The 14,360-nt window shown below is 40.1% G+C and overlaps 2 protein-coding genes across 2 annotated transcripts; both read left to right on the top strand.

Annotated features, from left to right (window-relative positions):
• Positions 1–1,031: 1,031 nt before the first annotated feature.
• Positions 1,032–4,920, top strand: LOC120742348 (kelch-like protein 11). Its single transcript, XM_040045625.1, has 2 exons — positions 1,032–1,612; positions 1,815–4,920. Exons 1-2 carry the CDS (start codon positions 1,149–1,151, stop codon positions 3,397–3,399), a joined length of 2,049 nt encoding a protein of 682 aa, XP_039901559.1. The 5' UTR covers positions 1,032–1,148; the 3' UTR covers positions 3,400–4,920.
• A 1,830-nt stretch (positions 4,921–6,750) lies between these two features.
• LOC120742353 (cytosolic 5'-nucleotidase 3-like) lies at positions 6,751–13,059 on the top strand. Its single transcript, XM_040045640.1, has 9 exons — positions 6,751–7,280; positions 8,255–8,347; positions 8,444–8,513; positions 10,595–10,641; positions 11,650–11,735; positions 11,811–11,900; positions 11,995–12,157; positions 12,238–12,438; positions 12,511–13,059. Exons 1-9 carry the CDS (start codon positions 7,134–7,136, stop codon positions 12,613–12,615), a joined length of 1,002 nt encoding a protein of 333 aa, XP_039901574.1. The 5' UTR covers positions 6,751–7,133; the 3' UTR covers positions 12,616–13,059.
• Positions 13,060–14,360: the final 1,301 nt, after the last annotated feature.

Raw genomic sequence — 14,360 nt, 5'->3', positions numbered from 1 at the left:
TCTTAAGAGCTAAAAAAGAAAGGAGCCCGACTTCTTTACCTTTTGTGAAAACCTTAACATCTAAACTTAAAGAAGTCTAGTATCCTTCTGTTTTTAAGCTGTTGAGACTAATGTGTTCTGGGTGACATTACATGGACTTTTCCCTCAAAGGTAAACGTGTAATTTAGGATATTCGGAAGCCACTGACTGGACAACGGCTGAATTCTCCCAATTATTTAGTAAAATATTACACAAAAGAGAAAAAAAAAGAAAACTACAATCCGGGATAGCATTTATTTTTTAAACATCACTCCAGCTGTTTTGAGGTACACACGTGTAGACAGGGTTATGAACGTCTCGACGTGTCGTGAGACAAACGCAGTTACATCATGACTTAATAACAAGGTAGCGTCACTGTGCATTTGAGTGAATTAGGTATCTTACTGTCCTGTATAATCACTGCGAGTTTACTTGCTTTGCCCTGCTGAGAGTTAATTGTTTCGCCTTTAGATGTAATTCTCAAATCACAGAGACATTATTAGACGGGGACGGGTTTTTTTTTCAGATAAATGCATTGAACGGCTTTCATATCCACTGCGAACGAACGATGTTAAAGCGATTACATACATATTTGGTGTATTTACAGCGTGCTTGCTCTGAGCCTGCAGACTGAAAACAATTATGTTTTCCTGTCCATGTGTAGACAGGTAGGAACGCCTTTTACTCAGTGCGCATGTCAGTGACTCTGTTTATTTACAAAAAAAAAGCCGCGCAAAAACAACACTTTAAACTTAATGTATGACAGTACATGTTTAAAAAAAGGCCACCAATTTTTTTGCCTATTGCATTAAGTAATTGAAAATTTATCCATTGTGTCCTGTGTGTTAAATGCTATCATGTGCTGCACAGACCAGAACGCTAAAACTAACATTAAAAATAACCTCTTTTTTATTTTATACTAAGGTCTTTTCTTCTAAAATTAAACTAAAAGCTGAAAAAAGGGGTGATTTGAAGCGGCTTTTTTTAAAGTAAACCGTCCCCTTTTCGCCCCGGAAGTGACGCAACGAATACGAAACGCATTTCATTGTTCTCCGCTTATATGTCTCCCCCGTTCCTTAGCTAGTTTACTTCATTTCCCACCACTGCTCATCTCCAGCGCTGGCAGTAGAATGGCAGCGGCGGCACCCAACCCGGAGGACTCCACCAGGAGCAGCGGTAGCAGCGGCACCAGCACGCCCAGTGCGCTTGCTGGAGACGGAGACGCGGAAGAGGCCGAGGAATTCACCTCGTCTTCCCACTGCTCGGAGCTTTCGCGGCGGCAGAACGAACAGAGAAAGCAGGGCTTATTCTGCGACGTGACGCTGGCCTTCAGCAGCGGGGCGGCAATGGGCAGCCTCCAGAGCTGTGAGTTTTCAGCCCACAGGTCTGTCCTGGCTGCGGCCACCGACTACTTCACCCCACTGCTGGGGGGACAGTTTTCCGAGTCCTTGTCCGGACGGGTGGAGATGAAGGAGTGGAGCTCAGAGCTGGGGCCGGACCCCGAGACGGTGGAGAGTGTTATCCAATATATGTATACGGGAGAAATACGCGTCAGTACCTGCAATGTGCATGAAGTTCTGGAGCTGGCTGATAGGTATGATCAGTTTAATATCGCATCTTTTCTTTTTTCTTTCAGAAAGATGAATTAACTATGCATGCTATGCATTGGGCCTTCCGTAGAAGTATTGTTTTTGCGCACTGCTTGCAGAAAGAAGAGTAAACAGAATGCTGTTATGTAGTTGGCAGGAAATTTCATTGTCTAATCTTTACTGTATTTCCTTTGTTTACTTTGTCAGGTTCCTGCTGCTGCAGCTGAAAGATTTCTGTGGAGAGTTCCTTAAGAAGAAGCTGAGTCTGACCAACTGTGTGGCCGTCCACAGCTTGGCTCACATGTACACCCTGGACCAGCTGGCTCTGCGGGCTGCAGACATGATCCGCCGCAACTTCCACAAGGTTATCCAGGATGAGGAGTTCTACACGCTCCCCTTTCACCTGGTGCGTGACTGGCTATCAGATGCAGAGATAACCGTGGATTCTGAGGAAGTGCTTTTTGAGGCTGTGGTGAAGTGGGTGCAGAAGAACCCAGAGGAGAGAAGCCGCTATTTTGAAGAGCTGTTTCGTCTCCTGAGGCTACCCCAGATCAAGCCCACCTACCTGACCAGAGTGGTGAAAAATGAACGACTGGTGGCATCCAACGAGGCCTGCCTGCGGCTGGTGTCGGAGGCAGTAGAGGGCCATGCTATTAGATTTGAAAACCTCAAGTCGGCTGATATGGAGTTCTGGTCTTCGCACATGGCCTCCTTTCAGCCTCGCTTTGGTCAAAATATGGACGTTATCATGGTAGTAGGTGGAGTTTCGGAGGGAGGCGACTACCTTAGCGAATGTGTGGGCTACTTTATTTATGAGGACCGTTGGGTCAATCTGCCTCACATCCATAACCATCTGGATGGCCACGCCATCGCTGCCACAGAGTCCCACGTCTATGTAGCTGGTTCTATGGAGCCAGGCTTCGCTAAGACTGTGGAACGTTACAACCCTAATCGTAACACCTGGGAGCAGGTGAGCAACTTGACCACACGCAAGCACTCCTTTGGCCTGACTTGCATTAAGGATATCTTATACAGCATTGGTGGCCATGGCAACTTCAGCCCGGGTTTCAAGGATGTCAGTGTGTATGAGCCAGAGCAGGACAAATGGCACAATCTGGAATCTGCTCCCAAAATCCTGCGAGACGTGAAGGCAGTGAGTGTGGAGGACCGCTATGTTTATGTCACAGCACGCACACCCGTCGATACAGATAATGATGACGGATTGAAGACGGTGACCACTCGTTATGACACAGAGAGTCGCCAGTGGCAGGATGTTGACTCCCTGCCTCTTATTGACAACTACTGTATCTTCCAGATGGCTGTGGCATCCACTAACTTCTACCACACAGCCTCCTGCTGTCCTAAAAGCTACACAGTTCGGGATGAGGTTGCCAGGCAGAAGATTAGTGTGCGCATCTCTGATGAGATCCTAGAAAGCCTTCCACCAGAGGTAACCAGCATTGAGGGTGCTGCAATCTGCCACTTTGATGAGGATGTTTTCATCATCGGGGGCTGGAAGAACAGCGACGATGTAGACAAGCAGTATCGCAAAGAGGCCTACCGTTACTGCGCCGAGAGGAAGCGATGGATGCTGCTGCCACCCATGCCTCAGCCTCGTTGTCGAGCTACTGCCTGCCACGTCCGCATCCCGTACCGCTTCCTGTACGGCTGCCAGCGGTACCCCATGCCCCAGAACCTTGCCCGCCAGCGAGATCGCATGCAGCAGATGCAACAGCTTCACCGGCGCACTCTCACCCTGCGCCGGCAGCTCCAGTCGCAGATAGAGTGTTGAACTGTCCACTGTGAGTTTGTCCGAAGATTTCCTGCAAACCCCAATTTCAATGCAGCTACCATTGTCCTCTACCTTGAGTCATTCACTAAAGCAGGTCCTGTTGCTCTCGTCCTGGATTTCATTAATCTGAACTGTGTGTCATCAGCTTTCATGCTGTGTTTGTGTTATTGGCTCATTTGTGGAAAGCCATGAAATATGTGGGCAGGTGTGTGCTGTCCTGCTGGTGGTCTGTGAGGAGGGATGTGATTATAAATATGTGAATAAGAGTGTTATAGTGCAGCCAACAACTAAATATCTGTTAGCCATTTATGTTGTTAAAGAGGCTGTTTATCTCTTTATACGTAAATAGTATAAAAGCTGTATATGTATACATTTCTATGGATATTTTACATTCCTTTATTGTACTGGAAGACAACGTGGCATTAGTAATAATTGCATTCCTGCATTCTTAATGAACTCTCATTCCATTGTAACACTGTGACAATCGGTCCAAACCCCTTGTATCTTAACTGCTCTGTTACTACGGCTTTGCTTGTTACTGTACAGGCACAAAAACTAAATATGAATTAACACGAGGAGGTTGTTAATCATAAAATCCTGTAGACTAGTTGTAGACAGTTATATATTTGTGTGACTTTTCTTGCTCATGTAACAATAGTAATGTTTCTCCAAGTTTCTGACAAGGTGAAAAGATGAGAGGACCGTAATATCCCAAAATATGTGATAAGATGCAATGAAATCATTCCTTTGAGTAAGCTAACATTGAAACAATCTGCTCTGCAACTGCATTAAGGACCAATCAGCAGCAGCAGCTTAATCATTCCTTTTTTTTGCACTTTGGTTATCTATTGCCCAGTGCATTCCCATTCATTCAACAAAGACATATTTAATCTTTATGTATGAGTGTGGGAGGATGTGTAGGGCTTGGTTATCACTCTGCAAAGAATGGGAAAAGCTTCTGTGGAACGCCACTCTTTAACTTCTAAAGTCTTTAAAAAGTTGCCATTGCACTTTGACTTGTTTTGTTTATTTCATATCAGACGAGCTGATTGTATATTGCAAAGGCTTTGTTTTAGCTGTCTTGCAGTCAGTGAGATTTAATCTTCTTGGAAACAACAATGTTATCATTGCTGGTGGATTAGTTTCCAACATTAAATGTCTTGTAAAAGTTTGGTGTATATTGGAGTTCTGTCTGTCGGAAGACTCCTTTTACCCGCCAAAGAGACGTAGAAATGAGAAAAACAAGGAATAAAACTTTAAAACAAAAGGGATTGTTTTATGAATGTGTTGTGACTGACATTCAGAAATTCCCACTCAAGCAGCGCTAATTATAGCAGTATAGGGTTACGGAGCGGAGAAATGATATTCATTTCCACTTTATGACCTAACATAAATGGCACTGCAAATATTAACTGAAATAAGCTATGTAATTTGCTTTGCATGTGATAGTCAACACTTTGTGTCCTTGGATGTATGAAATGCTAATGTCATCTCTTGAAATTAAAGTTGTTTTGTAAGACATTTGCTTGCATTGCATTACTGGATTGTGTACAGTCCAAAAGTCTGTGTTATTTTAGTTGACAGAGAGCTAAATGTGGGAAACATTACAGTATTGTTTTTTCTTTTGGCATTTTAAGAGGGGAAATCACATATCATTTATGAAAGGAAAACTGTTCAATCATGTAGCATGAATATTCTAACACTATGTTAAATTACTGGTAATTTTTTTTGCTTGGTTTCAAAAAGAAGTTACACCCTTGAAACCCTGTCACTGTGCTATTTGATTCGCAATATTATAACCATTTTAATAACACGTAGTGAAGTTCATATTTCAGTCTTGTTTAACATTAACATTAACTATTTACCACGTAAAATAGTCACCAAAAATCTCGACAGTAACGACAATACTGGTGTTTCAGATTAAGTGGTGTTTCAGATTCGCTGGTGACAGTCAAACAGATGTGTCGTACACTTCTTTAGGAGCTACTAACGACCAACCGGGAAAATCTATAAATATTTCGTCTTTACAAATGCATTTATTTGCCTTTTGATTTTTTTAACACGACGCAACAGTCTGTTTTAATTTATTTTGGATAATAAAAAAAAGCGTGCTAGCTTAGCTGGTGCCCGCGCCGATGCCTGTTCATATACTGTTTGGAAAACGTTATTGTCATCATTATTCTCCCCACAAACTATCATTTGATTTGAGAATGGTCGGCACTACAACTAAAGCATATACTTTATATTATCTGCACTCAGATGGAGGGGATGTGATTGTGCTGTGTGACAGTCCAACCAGATTAACCTGTGACACCAGCATCTGGTCTAAATCACCTCGTAAGTCACCTGTTTCATGTTCAATACATCAGACAAGACCTCTGCAACTGTCGGTGTTTTGTGTAGTGTGTATTCCCATTTTATTCTATTTAGGATGCCTTAAATAATTTATTCACAAAACAGAAACCAATTGATTTTAGCAGAATGTGATGCTGTTAACAGTAAAGCAGTATTAAAATTCTGCTGGACATGGAATACATTTAGACTTTTATTTTCTTCTAATACCTTTGTACTTTCTACTCCTTATATTTACTGACTATTTCACGTCACCACAGGCTTTACCCACAACAAACTGATTTCAGTTTAATAGTGTATTCATCAACAGCGCTTACTTCATATGACTGATGTAGAGATGAAAAATGCAAAACAACAACAAGCAAACAGGCATGTTATTTATGAATTATTTAGAGCATGATGCTCTAGTTGAGAATGGGAGGATGATTAATATAACTGAGATATATTCATATTTCATATTTCAGTTCATATTTCCTTGAATTCATGTTATCCCTTTATTACTTGGCATGAGGTTCAGTTACATTTGTACAAAAATAGCTGGCAGAAATGTTCTTTAAGGCACTCTTTGTCTTTCTGCCCTCTTTTCAGAGGTTGTACTTTTTCTCCAGTTCACACTTATCTATTAACATCACCTCTCTGATAATTTATTAGAATATGAATATAGTTTTAACTCAGACTCTGATGTTATCCTTGGAGCAGCTAAAGTATATCCCACAACTTACTCTATTACTATATCAGTAAAATTATTCTGAAGATAGTAAACTGAGAATAAACGCGTGATTATTTTTAAAATGTATTGTGTAGTTTATCTGTAAAGAAGCAGTGCGTAAAACACTGACCAGTTGCAGAAGTCATGTCTCATCTATTGAATATGAAACAGAAATCCTTCATTTGCCGAACAGTTTAACGTTGATGAAATTATGAGCAGGCATCATTAGAGTCTTCTGCATTGCTCTTTCACGTTGCAGCGTGGGAACGTAGCCTCTTAGAACGCGCATGCTCTTTCTGTCAAAGGCAATGCGATATCGCGGACAGCTGTGATGTTGTGTTAGAAAAACAAAAAATAGCAAAGGAATTCAAGACGAAACAGATCTGCTGTTGCCGTGTAGAATAAATAATAAGCGTATACTGACAGCTCACGATAGGAGGCTTTAAAAAAAAAATCAGACTTAACGGATTTTTCGTGAGGATGTACCTGTGAACGCAACTCTCGTGAGACTTTGTGAGATTGAACATGGCGGCATACACTAGCTAGAACCTAAACAAAACTTCTGATCTACTTATAAGGCTAGTCTCTCTTCAAAATCCTGGAATCTCCACCATTTACTGACCTGGGTGAATAGGAAGACTTCATTGGCGTCTTTTTACACCGAAATTTCACCATGAGGAAAAACAAGAACAAACGTCAACCTACCAAACGTAAAACTGCCAGTCAAACACAAAAGTCCAAAAGACCTCGTAGTGATTCACCAAAAATGACAGAAAAGGACAGTTCTGAATTGACACCATTCGAGATTTTCTTCCAAAAGGTGAGCGATACCCACTTATCAATAGAAAATAACGTTTCCGCATTTGATACCAGACTCTCGCTAATTGAAATATTACACAAAGACATTCAACGCTGTGACCGTCGGTCGAAACTCTCACAGTCCAGCTAAGCTTAGGATAGGGAATAAAATCAGACTGAAATCCAAACAGGATGATCATGAGAGTTAAAGTATATGACTGCAAACTGTGAAAAACCAATCCCACCAATATGAGTACCCATTCTAACCCCCCACTGGTGATGTGGCATGTGGCGAGGAGTGTAAGACTTTCGTTTCGTTATGTTTGTTTGTTTTGTTTTCGTAATGATCTTTTTTTTTTATGTCATTTGTTTTTCATTCATTTATTGTTAATTCTCATTCTACCCTTGGCTCCTCCTCCTAATAATACAGTATGGGGCTTAAGCAGGTGCACAGGAAGTTATGAACACACAAGTTTAATTTCAAATACAAGGACTCTTGTCTGCCTCATGTATTTCCGACTTATCTTTTTATTTAGTATTTGACATATTTCAATTATATATACTTCGTTTTGTTTAAAATAAAACACATTTTAAAAAGAGTTAATTTGTTGAAAATACAGCTTAAAAATGTATGTTTTTTCACAAATCCTTCAAGCATACTTCTATACTGGTTAGTTTTTTTTTTCCAGCTAGCTAAAGCCAGAGAAAGTCTATGGCTAAGGAATTTAGTGTTAACATGCTACTGCTTTCTCCTCTGAATGCTTTTGTTCATGTGAGAACTGCAGAGTCAGCATTAATCTCGCAGCGTTGTCCGTGTTTGATACTCACCAGTCAGGAGATTAAAAACCTGATTTTTAGCACCTATCCTGCTGGACTGGTGTTTATCGCACTACTGTCAATTAAATTTAGCCAAACTCTGAGCTTTACACATGCTATAATCAGCACCTGGACTTCACCTCACCATCTGTCTCATCAACATATATTCTGCCTGCACAGATTGAAAAGTTCTCCAAGCTGCACATGAAGGACCGTGACAGGGTACAAGAGATCCTGCAGTCCATGCAGAAGGCTGGCTCCAAAACCCTGCAGGTATCCACATCACTCACTCCTCTTATAAACATATTCACCCCTGTAAGAAAATAGAATATTATTTCTTTCATGATTTTTATCTCGTTTTTGATCCAGGTGATCTCAGATTTTGACATGACCCTTACAAGATTTGAATACAATGGGAAAAGATGCCCCACTTGTCATAGTGAGTACACTCAAAGTACAACAAACTATATATAATAACTCGAATGTTCTGTTACCCTGTATTTGCAGGGGTAGTGTGTTTATGAACTACACTGACATACAGTGGGTTTACAGACACAAAACCTTCTAAAAGAATGCTCTTTATACACACGGTTTCCAAGCAAGGGTGGTGCAATAAAAACCACTGGAGGGCAACATTTACATATCAAGAACAAAAGATGAGACAAAAGGTGTTGAAGATTGTCAGGCAGCTCCATGGGGTATCTAGAGACTCAGACAACAATTACAAAGGGTGAAAGGCTCTAGACAAGTAACAAGATCAAGGTTCACACATTCCAAAGTAAAATGGTGATCAGGACCGAATGAGGAACTTCCTACTCCGGTTAGCATTTAATTGGGACTCAGATTGATGAATCAGAATGAACATGCTATCGGCATTACTCTATCTTTTCCATTCTATTCCCCACATGATCTCAGACACACAGTTTGCAGTGCTTACCAAATGTATTAGATGACCTTTCATAAAAACAAGAAAACACAAATGCTTTAGAATTCTATTAAAAACATATATCAACTAAATAAATTAAATGACAAACTGAAATAATGTCTTTATATATATATATATGCTGTATACGGGACCTCTCTGGCTTAACTGTGGGCAACTGCGAATTTCAGCCAAATGGTCAAAGAGAAAGTAAAATATTGAGACACAAGATTTCTTGTATTTTCTTTTAAAGAGGATCTAGCAACGGTATAAATCTGAATCATCAAGCCTTAAACAACAAATGGACATTATTCATTGCATGCTAAACTTTTCCAATGGAAAAGTTTACTTTGTAAACTAAGCAGCACTTGGAAATGGGAAAGTTTACAAAGTAATGGAAAAGTTTAGCTTTAGTCTGAGATTCAGAGGAGAAATCTTTATTTGAAAAAGGGGGAGACTGTTTTGTTTTTCTTAAAGACTTTTATGCAGGAAACTCCAGGGAAAGGGAACAGAACAGAGGCGGTAACAGAAACAAGTGGAGGTTTCTCTATTTACATAAGGAGAAGAATAGACACAAAAGCCTGGTGAATGACCGTGGGGGTACCAGTATTTAGAGATACAATAGTGATAAAAGACCAGATGTGAAAGAGTCTAGACAGGTGACAAAATCAAGGTTAACACCTTCCAAGCCAAAGTGGTGATAAGGAATGGAGAGAATAAAAAGCCTCTACAGGGGACTGTTTGCATTTAACGACATGGTATTAACATTAAAATGGTGAGAAACTGTTTGCCTCAGTTTTCAGCAGGTCTCCAGCCGGGTAGAGATCTTGTGACTGTGAAAGCCATAGCTCTGCCTGTAATTCCTCTTCCAATATGGATGACTTCTTCTTGGGAGACAATAGAGAGAAAGGGTGTGGAACTTTTGTCATTATAGGAGGATAAGAGGACAAAAGCCATGCCAGCAAAAAGCCCCCCATAGCTTTTTATTCAGATATGTACAATTCTCTTGGTGTGTACGCCACACATGCATTTGAACACATGTTGAGAATGAAAGATAATACCACCATATCTACACTTATTACACCACTGAATTCATCTTTGTGCATTCATCTTTGTAGTGAGGGGTTTGAAAACCTCAGGCCACTTAACCTAGTTAGTGGATGATGAGATTTTTAATGGAACGGAATCAAGCCTATATTGGATAAATTGAAGGTGAAGTTTAGGGTAAGTCTGGATCAGGATGTAGGGTAGGTTGGTCTTGTCATCCCTACCACATATGTCCTTGGTCAGTAATAGTAGACTCGATCAGGCACTGACTCATGGTTAATAATAGAAAAAATGCTTATGCTAAAGTCATATATACTGGTGCATTTCCCGTAGATCTAAATGTAGAACTCAATTCGCTTTTTTTTCCCTCTTTCTATCTTCATATAAAATTAGAATTATTTGAGCCTACTCAGTATTTTTATACGTTTCACAGACCACAATTCAGGGTCTTTAAAATGTTTTTATTTGTCAGCTGTTTGTAGTTTGAGGTCGCCATGCATATAAAAGGTTTTGGCTGAAAGACACATGACTGTCATTTTGTGTATTTGCAGATATTCTTGAGAGGAGTGATGTCATCTCCAGTGATTGCAAAAAAAAGGTAGGCAAAACTTCTAGTTTACTATTGAATATTTTTTTTTATAGTGCTTTTATATTAACACTGCATGTTTTAGTACAGTGTCCACTTCAAAACAGCATTATATATTAAAGTATGATGAGGAGTTTTCTCCCAAATTGTTGTGTGGTGGGAGAAATGGAAACATGCAGTCAACAACCTTGACTATGCCTGTTAATCAGTTTTGTTTAAATATTATCAGGAAAACATGCTGCACATTAAAAATGTGTTTTTCAACAATAAAAGTCACAAAGTGGTTTACAGTACAGAATAAGAAGAAACGGTAACACTTTAAAATCATGACAGACTGTTAAGCTTTAGAAAGGTATTAGTAAGTACTTAAAAATACTACTGAAATTAATCCGCCTTAGTATGTCATTTATCAATGCAGATATCGATTTTTATTCTTGATTTATAAGCTCATCTATAACATGTTCATGGTCTCTTTTACAAAGTTTAAGTGATTAACAACATCATTTTATACCTAACTATATATATTTAATAATTATGATGCAAGCTCATCGTTTGTGAGTGTGATGAGAGCATTCAGAAATATTGTTTTTAAACTGACAGCTAGTTAAGGGATGTGGCGTGAAAGGAAAAAGGGTTATTTTTGACCAATACATGATGGATATTATTAGATACAGGCATTCTGGTATTTCTTGTGTCAAATAAAAGTTACTGTATCCAAAAGGTGAGTAAGTACAACATTTGTTTAGTGTTTCATGAGTAAGCTGGTCAACACTCCGGACTGAGCCAGGGACAAAAAAGAACTTTGCACATGAATAATAAAAGTGAAGTATGTAGTGATAATTGAATTGAACCTGAAGGCTTGCTCCCTGTTCATTCATGCAGGGGGTTTAAAATAACACCCCAAATAACTATCCAGAAGCATTGCCCAGATGGCTGCTGAGTGGTGGTGAGACTTGCCAACTCTAGAAGAATTGTGATATTTGCTGATCAGTTTTTATAACACTGTCATGTCCTCTACAGCTGCAGGGGCTGCTCGACAAATACTACCCCATAGAGATCGACACTACGCTGTCAGTAGAGGAGAAGCTGCCTCTTATGGTGGAGTGGTGAGTGTGTACACAGAGCTATGACTTGTGTTTAACAGTGTTGGAAGGGTATTTAATAACTCGACTGTATCTCAGGTGGACAAAGGCTCACGAGCTGCTGGTGAATCAGAAAATTAAGAAAGATGGGTTAGCCAAGGCGGTGAGGGACTCTGACGCCAAGCTGAGGTATGAGCATCCCCGAAGATCTGTTTAGTTCTTGAATGTTGAAAACATTTTTGTAATGCAGCTAATGTGGATTCTTTTTCATGTCTTTTAACAGGGACGGCTACAAGGATTTCTTTGACCACCTGCATGAGCACAGCATCCCCCTGCTCATCTTCTCTGCTGGAATAGGAGACATCCTGGAAGAGGTGATACGCCAGACTGAGGTCTTCCACCCTAATGTCAAGGTCATCTCCAACTACATGGACTTTGATGAGTCTGTGAGTAGCCACACCACATACTATAACCTGACCTCCACTCAGGCATTTAAATAATAATTTGACTTGATCTGTTTGCACAGGGGGTGCTGAAGGCTTTCAAAGGAGAACTGATTCACATCTACAATAAAAGGGAAGGTGCGCTGCTCAACACCGGACATTTCCAGGAGCTGCGCACACAGACAAATGTGCTACTACTAGGAGACTCTCTAGGGGATCTGAACATGGCTGATGGAGTGCAGGACATGGAGAACATCCTCAAGATCGGCTTCCTTAATGACAAGGTAAGCAAAAAGCACGCACGCGGTTATGTTCACTAAAGCGAATTGATACTTATCTGTTTTTAATTTCCACAGGTGGAGGAGAGGAAACAATCATACCTGGACTCATATGACATTGTGTTGATAAAGGATGAAAGCTTGGATGTTCCAAATGCAGTTATTCGCTTTCTCACTGAGTAATTGGACCTACCTCAGTTGATAGCTGTAGCCTAAAAGCTGCATGTGTGTGTCTACTGTTCAAACTTTGACATAAATGGTGGTACTTGACCTAGTATTTGCTCTGAAAACGACTTCCATTCTCTTACAAAAAAAGCACCTTTTCATTGTAATCTGAAAACAGACACTGTTTTTTAGCACTGCAGTGCCATCTTGTGGTGGCCTGTCGGTAAATACATTTAGGAACAGGGAAAGAAAAGATAGAAAACATATTTCTATATTTAGAGTCAGTAATTTGTAATAACTATTACATTGAAATTATGAGAATATTAGCAAGAAATACAATAAAAAGTTAATAAAGTAGTTATTTTTTGCTACAAATTTTAAACTTTAGGTTCAGTGTTTTAAAATCACTGAACGGTCTGATGCTTTCTGTCTATCTGAGTCTGGAATAAAAGAAAAAAAAAAATTAAGTTGCTGCTTCTTTCTTCGACTTCTGCCTTGAGTCATTACAGTGGTCGTCATCTCAACTTTGCCTCTCTAACTTCATCTCCAAACTTCTCTTACCAAACATAACATCATAGCAGGTCTCAATACTATGTTTAATCCATTCACTCCGATGATGACCTGTCACAAATCACGCCTGACACTTTTCTCCACCGACTCCATCCTGCCTACACTCTCTTGTTCACCTCTCTCATCCCTTAACTCAAAGTAAGTGTTAAGAAGAGCTGGTTGCCATAATAATGGTTCACAGTGGGTTGACTCATATGACATTGTGTTGATAAAGGATGAAAGCTTGGACGTCCCAAATGCAGTTGTACGTTTTCTGACTGACAGTAATTAAACTGTGACTTGATATTGGAGACTCTGGGACCATCAGCTGAGAAGGCCCAAGCTGGCCCAGAAACTTTCACCTGGATTGTTACTGAAAATCACTGAAGAATTTTCAACACTGTCTATCACCCCTGCTTTTAATCTAAAAACAGACTTTAAAAAAAATCAACTGCAATTTTTGATGTTTGACACTTTGCTTTTAGAAAAATATTTTTGTGTATATATATATATATATATATATATATATATATACACACACATACATATTTTTAGCAATTTGTAATTTTAACTTTTTTCACATAACAGAAATGTGGTGTTACTGTTCTTTCTAAAACCTTAAATGAAGCTGCTTTTGGGCACTCCCTTCAGGAGTCACCACAGTGGATCAGCTGCCTCTATCTTACCCTATTCCCTGGCATCTTCCTCTGTCACGCCAACCCTCTGCACGTCCTCCTTCACTGCATTTTTGAACCTCCTCTGTGGCATTTCCATTTTCCTTGTACCTGGCAGCCTCGTGTTCAACATCATTTGTCGAATATATTCACTATCCTCCTTCTCCATATGTCCAGAGCATCTCAACGTTGCCTCTCTAACATGTCTGTGTTTTATAACTTGGCATCTGGGTCTCCAAGCCGTACATGATGGCAGGCATCGCTACACTCTCGCTGCTGCCCTCCAGTCACAAATGACCGTCAACCTCAATCTCCGGCCACTCCACCCTGCACGCTTCTTCACTTCTCTCGTGCATGTTCAAAAAGTATTTTCTTTGTTGGTCTAATTGTCCGCTGACGGTGTGGCATAACAGTTTATGATTTGTCCTGTTGTCCAAAATAATTACCTATTTATTTTCAGCTATGCCAGAAATAAAACTACACAAACACAGAGGTGGGCAGTGCATTTGCCTGAGACACCGGGGCTGTTGTGCAAGGCCA

The sequence above is a fragment of the Simochromis diagramma genome, unplaced genomic scaffold, assembly GCF_900408965.1.
Source record: "Simochromis diagramma unplaced genomic scaffold, fSimDia1.1 OVJJ01000321.1, whole genome shotgun sequence".
In the NCBI taxonomy this organism is placed as follows: domain Eukaryota; kingdom Metazoa; phylum Chordata; class Actinopteri; order Cichliformes; family Cichlidae; genus Simochromis; species Simochromis diagramma.
Note: the sequence above shows the minus strand (reverse complement) of the source record. Positions and strands in the feature narration are given on the sequence as shown.

Coding starts and splice junctions, on each gene's coding strand:
- LOC120742348 (XM_040045625.1), top strand. CDS start 1,149: ATGGCAGCGGCGGCACCCAACCCGGAGGACTCCACCAGGAGCAGCGGT. Junction 1,613..1,814: donor GTTCTGGAGCTGGCTGATAG/GTATGATCAGTT, acceptor TTACTTTGTCAG/GTTCCTGCTGCTGCAGCTGA.
- LOC120742353 (XM_040045640.1), top strand. CDS start 7,134: ATGAGGAAAAACAAGAACAAACGTCAACCTACCAAACGTAAAACTGCC. Junction 8,348..8,443: donor CTGGCTCCAAAACCCTGCAG/GTATCCACATCA, acceptor TTTTTGATCCAG/GTGATCTCAGATTTTGACAT. Junction 8,514..10,594: donor AAGATGCCCCACTTGTCATA/GTGAGTACACTC, acceptor GTGTATTTGCAG/ATATTCTTGAGAGGAGTGAT.